This window comes from Eptesicus fuscus, chromosome 15 (genome assembly GCF_027574615.1).
Source record: "Eptesicus fuscus isolate TK198812 chromosome 15, DD_ASM_mEF_20220401, whole genome shotgun sequence".
Lineage (NCBI taxonomy): Eukaryota > Metazoa > Chordata > Mammalia > Chiroptera > Vespertilionidae > Eptesicus > Eptesicus fuscus.
The window spans coordinates 45884896-45898100 of record NC_072487.1 but is presented as its reverse complement, the minus strand read 5'-3'; the positions used below and the strand labels follow the sequence as shown (position 1 = coordinate 45898100).

At 41.5% G+C, this 13205-nt stretch overlaps 1 protein-coding gene across 3 annotated transcripts in view; it reads left to right on the top strand.

Annotated features, from left to right (window-relative positions):
* Positions 1–13205, top strand: part of UBQLN1 (ubiquilin 1) — a 43382-nt gene that overhangs the window by 17421 nt on the left and 12756 nt on the right. For all 3 annotated transcript variants that reach the window (XM_054727726.1, XM_054727725.1, XM_054727724.1), the window contains exons 2-6: positions 1268–1419; positions 3721–3836; positions 9205–9467; positions 10353–10511; positions 10861–11092. In XM_054727726.1, coding sequence (XP_054583701.1) covers positions 1268–1419; positions 3721–3836; positions 9205–9467; positions 10353–10511; positions 10861–11092 — 922 coding nt within the window. The remainder of the gene's footprint in view (positions 1–1267; positions 1420–3720; positions 3837–9204; positions 9468–10352; positions 10512–10860; positions 11093–13205) is intronic.

The window sequence follows — 13205 nt, the reverse complement described above, 5'->3', positions numbered from 1 at the left end:
CACTGATCTAGCTTAGAATAAATAAGCTTTTTTTTATAGTATGATGATCTTTTCTCTTGTCTGGTTTTGCATGTTATTTTCTGAAGCTTTTCTTCAGGTTTTCCTGGCTACTACCTAATCTTTCTTCATTTCTCAATAGAAAGCTTTCTCTAACTGCCCTTTGTGCTTCCTCTGTACTTTGTGGTTTACTTGACTGCCTCTTTCATTGGACTACTGTCTTTCAGGGGAATTTTTTGCTTTATATTTTTATATTTGCGCAATACTGCTTGTTAATGTTGAGTGAAAATGAGGAGGAAAGTCAGTATAATAGGCAAATAATACATATTCAACTGTACACTTTATTTTGGCACCAGTATACTGTGTGTGGGTGTATACTAAATATATATGTATACACTAAGTATATATATACAACTATAAAAAAGTAGGGCTGGCATTAGAAATCTGAAGAATAGCTTATTGTAAACTTGGTAAGAACTATGTGTGCTTTGAACCCCATTTAGCACCACTGATATAAAAAGAATAAGGATATTGTAAAGAAATGAATTGTTATGCCTTAGCAGAAGATTGAATATGTACATCCTATCTAATAATAGAGTAACATGTAAATTACCATCACTCCGCTATGCCCACGATTGAGCGGCGGGAGGCTGGGGGGCGGGACTCAGGGTGGCCTATCGGGCCATTGAGAGGCATGGATCCACTGCCACTGAGGGGGGCTACCCTGCTGTTGAGAGGCGCAGGGGGCGGGATTCCCGCCCCCTGTGCCTCTCAACGGCCAGATCCGCGGCCGCTGAGGGGGCCTGCCTTGGACACCCAGCTGTGCCTCTCAACGGCAGGGTAGCCAGGTGTCCGCGGCAGCCCCCCTCAGCGGCCGCGGACCATCCAAAGTCGGGGAGCTGGGTGCCTGTCTGCTCCGGCACCAGGCCTTTCAGAAGCCTCCGTCGAGCCGGAGGCTTCTGAAAGGCCTGGTGCACCAGCGGACAGGCACCCAGCTCCACCTCGAAAAGCGAAAGCGTGTAGGGGACCCTACACGTGCATGATTCAATCATGCACTGGGCCTCTGGTCTAAGATAAAACCTTTGTGTTAAGGTGAGTGAAGTGGTAATACTTATTTCCCCACTAAGGGCAAGATACTAACACAGAAGAGATGCATTTTTATATTGTTTGAATTATTGCAGTATTTGTAGAAAGGGATTCGAAGTTTTTCTAGAAACTAGATGAGATGATGTTATGCAAATACCTGTAATACATATTTTTATCTTATTAGTTCAAGGAAGAAATCTCTAAACGGTTCAAATCACATACTGACCAACTTGTGTTGATATTTGCCGGAAAAATTTTAAAAGATCAAGATACACTGAGTCAGCATGGAATTCATGACGGACTTACTGTTCACCTTGTCATCAAAACGCAAAACAGGTATGTTTTTAGAAGCTTTAAACCATGAGTAAATGCTTTAGAAATAAAAGTCTTGGCTTTAAAGGGCTTTCTCTGTCATTAATTGAGTGGATTAAAATTCATATGATTTTAAGAAACACCGTAATTCAGTAATGCTAATGCTTACACATTTGATATTTTAGAACAGCATCGCCAACCTTTCAGACCTCACGGACCACCAGTTGGCGACCGCTGTTTTAAAAGTTTCATTCATATTGAGCCATTATTTTAATTACAGATTAATCTGTTTTTAGGTATGCTTTTTGTTTTAGATTTGGGAGAAAGATCAGGGATGATTAATTTCCTTGGCACAAATCTATAACCATATTTCATTAATTCTAAGGTACCATCAATTTAAAAAAAATATTTTTTTATTGATTTCAGAGGGGAAGGGAAAGTGAGAGAGAGTTAGAAACATCAGTGATGAGAGAGAATCATTGATCGGCTGCCTCCTGCATGTCCCTCACTGGGGATCGAACCTGTAACCCGGGCATGTGCCCCTGACCGGAATCGAACCTAGGACCCTTCAGTCCGCAGGCCGACGCTCTATCCACTGAGCCAAACCAGTTAGGGCAGCACCATCAATTTTTAAGAGGCATCTGTATTTTATGTATCACTGAGAAAAAATACTGCCAATTACGTGGATAATCTCTTTTTACTTAAAAATTTTATTTTATACCTAGTCAAAGAGCTCCTTTAGACTTACTTGGATATGGTATTTATCATATTACTCTTATGCATACATACAAGAAAATATACATGAAATAAATTGATTACAGCCTTCCTATTACTACTTCACGTTGTGTCAGAGTCGAGTCACCCTTGGTCTCAGTTATCCGTTTCCATATTTTTCCATATGGGATGAAGCTCTACTCTCAGTTGAGTTGGTGCAGCATTGTTCTTAAAAGAGTGCTACAGTATTTTCTCCAGGAATTTCTTTCAGGCCATTGATACCCATTCTGTAAATTTTTATTCTGGTTTTCCCTAACTGCAGATACTTGTTTCACTAATAAGAAATTCATTTATTCTATTTCTGTTTCTGTGCTTTTCTGTATGCACAAACTTCATTTTAGTACCAAGTAATGGTGTAATCTTTCTGAAGACACTATATATGGTAAATACAACCTGTGTGGTACAATAGTATACTTAGTCACTCAGTTGAAGTTATATAGAACATGTGTGTGCAGGCATAATTATTGTCTCTCAGCAATTGTAAAACAGATCCTGATTTCAAAGATGTTAAAATTTAAAAATGTGCATTTTGCCCTGGCTAATTTAGCTCAATGGATAGAGCATTGGCCTGTAGACTGAACGGTCCCAGGTTTGATTCTGGCCAAGGGCATATACCTGAGTTGTGGGCTCGATCCCCAGTAGGGGATGTGCAGGAGGCAGCCAGTCAGTGATTCTGTCTCATCATTGATGTTTCTATCTCTCCCTCTCTCTTCCTCTCTAAAATCAATAAAATATATATTTTTAAAAATGTGCATCTTAAAATCAATTAAGGAAGCAGTGAGTGAGATTCAGAACTCTTAACTGGTATCAGAAGGAAGGTATTTCTAATAAACATTTTATTACTTAATATTAAGTAATAACCAGTTATTGCTTGTATTGATTTTTCAACCTTCTTTTGATGACATCTCCTTATTTTTTACTTTTAACAATTTCAAGAGTCTGAGAAAAACTAGCCCTTCCTCAACCCTCAAGAACATAGAAGGGGATAGATAAAAAGTTGCTTATATAGTTGAACTTTATGGCTGTGATGGGTAGTTGGTTCTCTTCTGTGAGGTGACCTGTTTTCCTCTCTTACATAATCAATATGATTGAAAGTAATGAAATATTTATGTATATTATACTCAAGGAGGAGCAATTAAATTACAGGTTTTACTGTTTCTTTTTTTTTCAAAAATATATTTTATTGATTTTTTTACAGAGAGGAAGGGAGAGGGATAGAGAGTTAGAAACCTCGATGAGAGAGAAACATCGATCAGCTGCCTCCTGCACACCTCCTACTGGGGATGTGCCCGTAACCAAGGTATATGCCCCTGACCAGAATCGAGCCTGGGACCTTTCAGTCCGCAGGCTGATGCTCTATCCACTGAGCCAAACCGGTTAGGGCAGGTTTTTACTATGTTTCTTTTTATATAGTTACATCAGGGTATTTATTTACTTTATGAAAATTTGAGTTGGTATGAAAACTTATTCTTTATAATGGGTATCAGAATTTCAGAGGTTCTTTTAAAAATAGTTCCACTGTTCACAGCATGAATTAATTATCTTTCCTAGGCCTCAGGATCATTCAGCCCAGCAAACAAATACTAGTGGAAGCAGTGTTACCACATCTTCAGCTCCTAATAGTAACTCTACATCTGGTTCTGCCCCTAGCAACCCTTTTGGTTTAGGTAAGTGTCTTTAATCATTTTTAGAGGAATTGGAAAAAATAAACAACTTCCTTCTTCCCAGGGTAGTTTTTATAAAATGACCGAATTAAACATGAAGTCACTTTAACAACATAAACTTCTATAGCTTCTATAATTGTTGTAGGTATTAAGAAAGTAGTTGGGAATATAGATATACTTGATAAGCTTACATTTACATTTAGTTAAATAGGCAGTAAGTGACACATTAATAATTCTGTCATATAAAACGCATCTGCCTGAACCAAGAGAGACACATGCAGCCTAAGATCATTTTAGAAAAAGCAGCAAACATTTTTTACAAAGCAAATGTGAATTCATGCCATGTCCTAAATGTTTCCAACATACTTGGCATAGAACTAAATCACTAAAAAACTTTTTCCGGAAGGGGTAAAAGGTATGGTATGATTCTTGACATATGAAAATTGTACATTAATTTTTTTTTGAAATTTTTAATTATTTTCAATTACAGTTTATATTCAATATTATTTTGTATTAGTTTTAGGTGTACAGTATAGTGGTCAGACAATCATATATATCACAAAGTGTTCCCCTGATATTTCCAGTACCCACCTGGCACCATACTTAGTTATTACAATACTAGTGTCCTGGTGCATGGATTTGTGCACATTGAAAGGAAATTAATTAGAAGAAATATTTTAATATCGCTATTTGCCCTTTCTCTAAAATAGAAGTGTCAGAGAGGAAAGAAAATTAGTAAAATGTACATGGAAGTAATATGTAAATTGATTTATAAGTAAACAATAACAACATGATATAATAACGAATATTTTCCATGAAATTTTTATTGTCAGAATCTTTGTTTATCATTAATTTTTAAAAATATGCCAGGTATTCTGGAATATTTATATCATTTGGACAAACTTTGCCTTTGCTAAAACATCGAGTTAATTTTCCATCATCAGATGGTTTTTCATTGGAGAAATTTAGCGATAGGCAAAATTGACATGTAACAGTCATTCCACAATAACTGTTCAATAATTGCATCCTCATTTACTTCATTTTCGCTATGAAGGCAGTTCCTACCAGTATTGGTAGTACTTGTCGATGACTGTTCTTCAGACATATTCTGTCGACAACACCGCTTTCTTTCAGCATCAGAGGCACATATTCTGTCGATGATGCCAGCTTCTTTCAGCTCCAGAGGTACATGGTGGCAGTAGTTGGTCTTCAGACATACTCTGTTGACAATGCCACTTTCTTTCGGCTTCAGAATGTCAACAAAAACAATCAAATTTACGATTGACAGTGACAGATCGAAACACGTGTGAGATTGGCTCCAGTGAGAGCTTTGTGTGTATCACGCATGCGTGAGTTAACTTAGCCTTTTATATCTATACTAGAGGCCGGGTGCACGAAATTCGTGCACGGAGGTGGGGTGTCCCTCAGCCCAGCCTGCATCCTCTCCAATCTGGGACCCCTCGAGGGATGTCCCACTGCCTGTTGAGGCCCGATGCTGGTGGGATTGGGCCTAAATGGGCAGTTGGATATCCCTCTCACAATCCAGGACTACTGGCTCCCAACTGCTTGCCTGCCTTCCTTCCTGATTGCTCCTAACCGCTTTTGCCTGCCAGCCTGATCACCCCCTAACCACTTCCCTGACAGTCTGATCGATGCCTAACTGCTCCCCAGCCGGCCCGATTGCCCCAACTGCCCTCCCCTGCTGGCCCGGTCACCCCTAACTGCACTCCCTTGCCAGCATGGTCACCCCCAACTGCCCTCCCCTGCAGTCCTGGTTGCCCCCAACTGTCCTCGGCTGCAGGCCTGGGCCCCCCCCCAACTGTCCTCCCCTGCAGGCCTGGTCCCTCCAACTGCCCTTCCCTGCAGGCCTGGTCACCCCCAGCTGCCCTCCCCTGCAAGCCTAATCGTCCCTAACTGCCCTCCCCTGCACGCCTGATCACCCCCAACTACCCTCCCCTGCAGGCCTGGTCACCCCTAACTGCCCTCCCCTGCAGGCCTGATCGTCCACAACTGCCCTCCCCTGCCGGCCTGATCGTCCACAACTGCCCTTCCCTACAGGCCTGGTACCCCCCAACTGCCCTCCCTTGTAGACCTGGTCCCTCCCAACTGCCCTCCCCTGCAGGCCTGGTCGCCCCCAACTCAACTGCCCACCCCTGCAGGCCTGGTTCCCCCCAACTGCCCTCCCCTGCTGGCCATCTTGTGGTGGCCATCTTGTGTCCACATGGGGGTGGCCATCTTGTGTGTGGGAGTGACTGTCAATTTGCATATTACTCTTTTATTAGATGGGACTAGAGGCCCAGTGCACGAAATTCGTGCATGGGTAGGGTCCCTAGCGGCTGCCAGCTGCCGGCCGGGGCCTTCATTTCATGCCGCCCCCTGGTGGTCAGCACACGTCATAGCGAGTGATCGAACTCCCAGTTGGTCGAACTTCCAAGGGGACACTTTGCATATTAGACTTTGATATATATACCTATATATATAAAAGGCTAAGTTGACTCATATATGTGCGATACATCTAAAGCTCTCACTGGTGCCAATCGCACGTGTGTGTTTCTATCTGTCATTGTCAATAGTGAATTTGGTTGACACTTCTATTATAGAGAAAGGGCGAATAGCAATATTAAAATATTTCTAATTAATTTTCTTTCCATGTGCACGAATCTGTGCACTGGGATACTAGTCTTATATAATAAAAGGCTAATATGCAAATCGACCGAACGGCAGAATGACCAGTCACTATGATGTGCACTGACCACCAGGGGGCAGACGCTCAACGCAGGAGCTGCTCCCTGGTGGTCAGTGTGCTCCCACAGGGGGAGCGCCGCTCAGCCAGAAGCTGGGCTCACGGCTGGCCTCTCTCAGCTCCGTGGCAGGCGGACATCCCCTGAGGAGTCCTGGACTGCAAGAGGGCGCAGGCCGGGCTGACGACCTCCTCCCCCCACCCCCCACCCAGTGCACAAATGTTGTGCACCGGGCCTCTAGTAGATATATAAAAGCCTAAGCGACCAAACGACTGGTTGACCGGTCACTGTGATGTGCACTGACCACCAGGGGGCAGATGCTCAATGCAGGAGCTGCCCCCTGGTGATCAGTGCGCTCCCACAGCGGGAGCGCTGCTCAGCTAACTGGGGGCACCAGGCGCAGGGCTCATGGCTGGCCACCACATCCTAGAGAGCGCAGCAGAGTGGCAGCGAGTCTACTGAGTGGCGGTGGCAGATGCAGCAGGGCTGGGATGAGCAGGAGCAGCAGACAGGAGTGGCAGGCGGTGTTAGACGGCCAGTTTCGGCCCAATCCCCGCAGGCCACGCTGAGGGATATCACTGGTGCACAAATCCGTACACTGGGCCTCTAGTATATAGATAAACTTACTTAATTAGACCTGCTTTCTGATTTAGCTAAACTTTTTCCAGTCCAGTGAAGCACCTGAACTTCTCTTTTAGGTAATTGTTAGCAACACAGCAGTACATATCAACACAAAATAGATTATTATTTTAGATCACGCAGGGAGAACAAAGGGTAAAATATTTAACTGTAGCAGTGTTTGACTATATACTGCACAGTGAGAAAACCTGAAGTCATTTTCAAGTTCCACCATTTCTTACTTCTTTTCAGTCGGGTCAAGTTTCTAAACTTTCCAAATCTCCATTGTCTTGCTAATGAAAAGAAAATAGGATTCTACCAAGTCCTATCTAGCTACTCCAGAACTTCTGTGAGGATCAAATGAGATGGGGCACGGTAAAATGCTTCACAAATATTTGGTTGAACTCTAAAATGTTTGCACCTGGCTATAAAGCAAGTTGGGATCCTGGGCTGAAGAAACTCTAAGGAGGCTAGTCGCTAGAGAGAGGAAGCCGGGCATTGCTATGTGATGTCATTACCCGGCGCACATAGCAACTGTTTCTGGGCTGGCCTGGGCTGTGGGCCGCATTTTGTGCCATGGGATCTTTCTGCTATATCGCAGTGTTGGCTGTGATTTGGTGGGGTGTCACTCCGGGGTGGTGACGGGGCCTGTGTCCCACTAGGGGGAAGCCGAGTGTTGGTTTGTCTGCGCCAGGTCCATGGTGCCATTTATTTTTAAACTAGGTCCAGTGCACAAATTCGTGCATGGGGGGGGTGTCCCTCAGCGCAGCCTGCACCCTTTACAATCTGGGACCCCTAGAGGGATGTCCGACTGCCTGTTAAGGCCCGATCCCAGTAGCAGCCATATATAGGCATTGCTGAGTAAGTGAGGAATGAATGCATTTGGTGGGTTATGTAAATTTACAAAATTCATGTGTTATGATAAGCACTTATCATCCTCTTGGATCTATTGTTTTTCCATGAATTCATTCTATTGTATGTCCTGGCTTTTCCTCTCATTGATTGGCAGCAGCTCTGCACTATCCAGAGTTTATAGGTAAATTGCTAAACTTAAATTAGTTTTCTGCAAAGAGATTGTTAGAAGTATAATCCAGTGCATATTTTTAATTCCTTTCTTTCATTAGCTGGCATATTCTGGGGTGTGTTGTGGTTTTTTTTTAACACCAACTAATTTTCCAGCACCACATGGGTGTCCAATAGTTCAATTCTGATACTACCTACCTGGAGTTAATGTCAGATCCTGCAAGTTAAAGGGCTCAGACTGCTCCTACTTCAGATAATAGTCCAAGTTCCAGACCACATCTTCTTCTGACCAACAGGCTATATTGAAGATTCCCACAACCCATCCTCAGGTTTGATAATTTGCTAGAACAGTTCACAGAACTCAGGAAGACACTTTACTTATGTTTACCAGTTTATTATAAAGGGTACAACTGAGAATTAGACAAATGGAAAAAAAGCATTGGGCAAGGTATGGGGGTTCGGGGACAATGCTGAGCTTCCATGCCCCCTCTCCGCATGTCACCCTAATAGCACGTAGATGTCTTCACCCACTTGGAGCCTCTCTAAATCTCATTGCTCAAGTGTTTTTATAGAGCTTAAACTCTAGCCACTTCTTCTCCCCTAGAGGTTGGTGGCAATAGGAATTTTTCACCTTCATTATAATCTTAAGGAACCAGTGTTATATATATATGGTCCGTTGTTGACCAAAATGGCAGTTATGTGACATGTGACTGTACAGTTTTTGTATTTGGAATATGTATTTGATGGCTTTATTAATTAAACCTAAATATGAGAGTGAATACATTTTTGGCTAATTTCGGTTATAGAAATTAAACATCTATATATGAAATTAATAGGAATTATATTTTTGCTTTTAAATGGTTTTCTGGATTGGACTATTGATTCAGTTAATATTTTTGCATCTTCATTTTGTTAATGGAGCACAGTCTTATTAATGGTAAAATTTCTGACTTTCATTTATGTGTTTTTTCCCCCCTTTATCCTCTTAGGTGCCCTTGGAGGACTTGCTGGTCTAAGTAGCTTGGGTTTGAATTCTACCAACTTCTCTGAACTACAAAGCCAGATGCAGCGGCAACTAATGTCCAATCCTGAAATGATGGTCCAGATCATGGAGAATCCCTTTGTCCAGAGCATGCTTTCAAATCCTGACCTGATGAGGCAGTTAATTATGGCCAATCCACAAATGCAGCAGTTGATACAGAGAAATCCAGAAATTAGTCATATGCTGAATAACCCAGATATTATGAGACAAGTATGTGGAATGCTCTTTCAGTCCATTTAACTAAGATATATTTATTATTCAACTAGAGTCCCGGTGCATGAAATTCATGCACCTGGGGGGTGCGGGGGACGTCCCCTCAGCCCAGCCTGCACCCTCTCCAATCTGGGACCCATTGGGGGATTGGGCCTAAACCGGCAGTCGGACATCCCTCACAATCCTGGACTGCTGGCTCCTAATAGCTTACCTGCCTCGTTGCCCCCCCCTCCCCCCCACCGCCGGCCTGGTCGCCCCCAACTGTCCCCTCTGATGGCCTGGTCGCCCCCAACGGCCACCCCCTGCCGGCCTGGTCGCCCCTCATGGCCCCCCCGCAGGCCTGGTTGCCCCATGCACCCTGTTGTTCAGTCATTTGGTCGTCCCTCACTACCCCCCTGCTGGCCTGGTTGCAGCCATATTGTGAGTGTGTGATGGTCAATTTGCATATTTCCCCTTTATTATATAGGATTTTTTATGCCTAAAAAGCTTGTCCTATATGTATGGCTAAGCTAAAAAAGGAAATCCTAATCTTTGTTCAGTAAAACTCAACAAAACACTAATTTGGACTATTTGAACTTTGAATTTTCTGCTATATTTTAAAGGTCTTTATAAACAGTTACCCTGCAGATTTAAGAAACAAGAATTCAGTTCAGGAGATGGGCATTCACTTATAACAAAATGCTTCTTTAATTATTTGAATATTAGCTTGCTTTTTGAGGTGAAATCCAATAGGAATTATTTAAAATAATTTTCCGATTTATATATTGAATGATAATTCATAGAATTAGAAAACTTGAAAAAATTAGCTGTGGCATTTAACAGTTAAAGTAATTCATGTATGTTTTAGTGCCTTTTTTTGTTTAATGGAAATCTTCTCTGTAGACATTGGAACTTGCCAGGAATCCGGCAATGATGCAGGAAATGATGAGAAACCAGGACCGAGCCTTGAGTAATCTGGAAAGCATTCCAGGGGGATACAATGCTTTACGGCGCATGTACACAGATATTCAGGAACCAATGCTGAGTGCTGCACAAGAACAGGTGATAACACTGGCTCTGAAGCTCAGGCTAAGTGATAGCTCCTGTTTTAACACCAATATGTTTGTGATTGAGAGCTACCTTTACATGGGGAATGTGATTTTCATTAAAAAGTTTTGTATCTGGCCCTGGTTAGAACATTTGGTTAGAACATTGTCCTAATATGCCAAGGTTGTGGGTTTAATCTCTGGTTAGGGCACATATAAGAATCAACCAATGAATACACAAATAAGTGGAACATATTGATATTTCTTTCTCTTCTCTGTCTCTTGAAATTAAAAAAAGAGTTCCATGTCTGTTATTTAAAACAAAAGCTCTTTTAAAACCCATTTTGTGTTTTTTTTTATTACAGTTTGGTGGTAATCCATTTGCTTCCTTAGTGAGCAATACACCCTCAGGTGAAGGTAGTCAACCTTCCCGTACAGAAAATAGAGATCCATTACCCAATCCATGGGCTCCACAGGCTTCTCAGAGTTCATCAGCTTCCAGTGGCACCACCAACACTGTGGGGGGCACTGGTGGTAGTACTGCAAGCAGCACTGCTGGGCAGAGTTCTGCACCAAGTTTAGGGCCTGGAGTAGGAGGTATGTTTATAACAACTCACACTTTTTTGTTGTCCTTACTTATTTGAATAAAAAAACTTTTCTTAATGCTGTTATCCTTTGTGCTTTTGTGTGTGTATGACAAGTAGCTTTTCATGTTGTAAGGTTTTTTTGGGGGACGGTTTAAGAAAGTTTTAAATATATGATTAGTTGTGTGCAGTATAGTAGTGAGGATTACTGAGGATTTCCAGAGGCAGTTTTGTATTAGCATTCTCATAAGATGGTTTGGGAGAAGCAGATGGTCAGTTGTCTCATTTCACTAGTAGGAAAACTGAAGTGCCTAGGGCAGTGATGGCAAACCTATGACACGCGTGTCAGCACTGACACGCATAGCCATTTCTGATGACACGTGGCCGCTGAGGCGGCCGCATGCCGAGGATGAAACATTTGCTGCTCCTGAGGATGAAACATTTGCAAAATAATGTTTTTTCCTCAAAGTGACACACTACCCGAGTTATGCTCAGTTTTTTGGCGAAGTTTGACACACCAAGCTCAAAAGGTTGCCCATCACTGGCCTAGGGAATACAGTTACTTATATATTCATTACTAGAGCACATGTTTCCTGGCTTTAGTCTGGTTTTACATTCTAGATTAGTAGATTGTCAAAATCTAGTCCCGAGACCAGCGCTAAACTAGCTGCATCAGAGCACCTTGCCAGGTTTGTTAAAAATGAGTTTCCCAGATCTTAATCTCAGACTTTCCTCAGTGGGGCTAAGATCAGTGTATAGTATAAAGCTGCTGGAGAGTCTAGTATGTGAACAGGTTAGGAATTTACTTTTGATTATTTTTTCTGTAGACTAGACTCAATAAATGGATGTCCTTTTCTCAACTATTCAGATATTTACATGGTAAGATTAGGTCTGCTAACATCAGTAGCCAGAATGATGATTTTAGTCCTAATACTTGGCATATAAATGAGAAGAAATGAAAGCATGGGGCCACTTCCCTAAGATGAGAGGGACTGGATATAATTTAAAACAGCAGTCGCCAACCCATGGTCTGCAGACCACTGGTGGTCCATGAGGTCCAAAAGGTTGGCGACCGCTGATTTAAAAGATCCCTGTGTCTTAGCAGAGGAAATGCACAGGTGAGATGCTGGATGAAGAATTTTAAAAATTCATTAATGAGGGAAGAAGTCAGAATAGGGAAGGTAATTGGTGGTCAGTCATAGTGGTAGAATACAGTGGCTAACATTTCTGGATGTAATACGGGTTTTATAAAAATTGAAGTAATAACTTTTAAAAGTTGAGGTATAATTGACATAACATGTTTCAGGTGTACAATGTAATGATTCAATATCTGTATATTAAAAAATGATTGTTAAATCTAGCTAATAGCTGAAGTAATAACCATTTTTAAATTTTAAAAAAGTCATCTGTTCTGTATTTTACTCACTGCCTATTTGATTTTTATTAACAGTCTTTTGAGAGGGGTACTTTATTCACATTTTAAAGGTTTTAGAGCTGACAACAACAATTTAATCAGATTTCCTGATAGGAGGATTGCTTTTTCTACTATAGCATGGTTTTATACAGTAATAACTTTGGTCTAACGAAAAAAAGTCAGTTTTGCAACTTTTTACTCAGATTTTTTTTTTTTTTAATGTAATGGCTTGATACTCTATTTAAAGCAGGGATACAAATTTTTCTTGTAAGGAACCTCTTTGCAGGTCAAGAGGCAAAATGGAGAATACTACATTATGAGAGAAAACAAATTTTTGGAATATTTTTTAAATGATGGAGTTAAAAATACAATAATTGGGTATACTATTTTTTCATACATATTTACAAGTGATAGGAATAGAATTCCTTTTTAGGGATGACATTTACTTCTTTGGCATTCACACAGTTTCCTTTTGGCAGAATCAACTACAAATGTTCATCTATTAATACTGATATATAATGAGGCTTTACTTATTTCACTCAAATATAGTCCTTTGGCATCACAGAGGATTGGTTTTAGGACCCTCTGTGGATACCAAAATTCATAGATGCTCAAGTCACTTATATAATGTGGCATACTGTTTGCAAATAACCTATATTTACATATAGGGTATGCCTGGACATCACCTCATTCACATTGATTGAGCATAGTG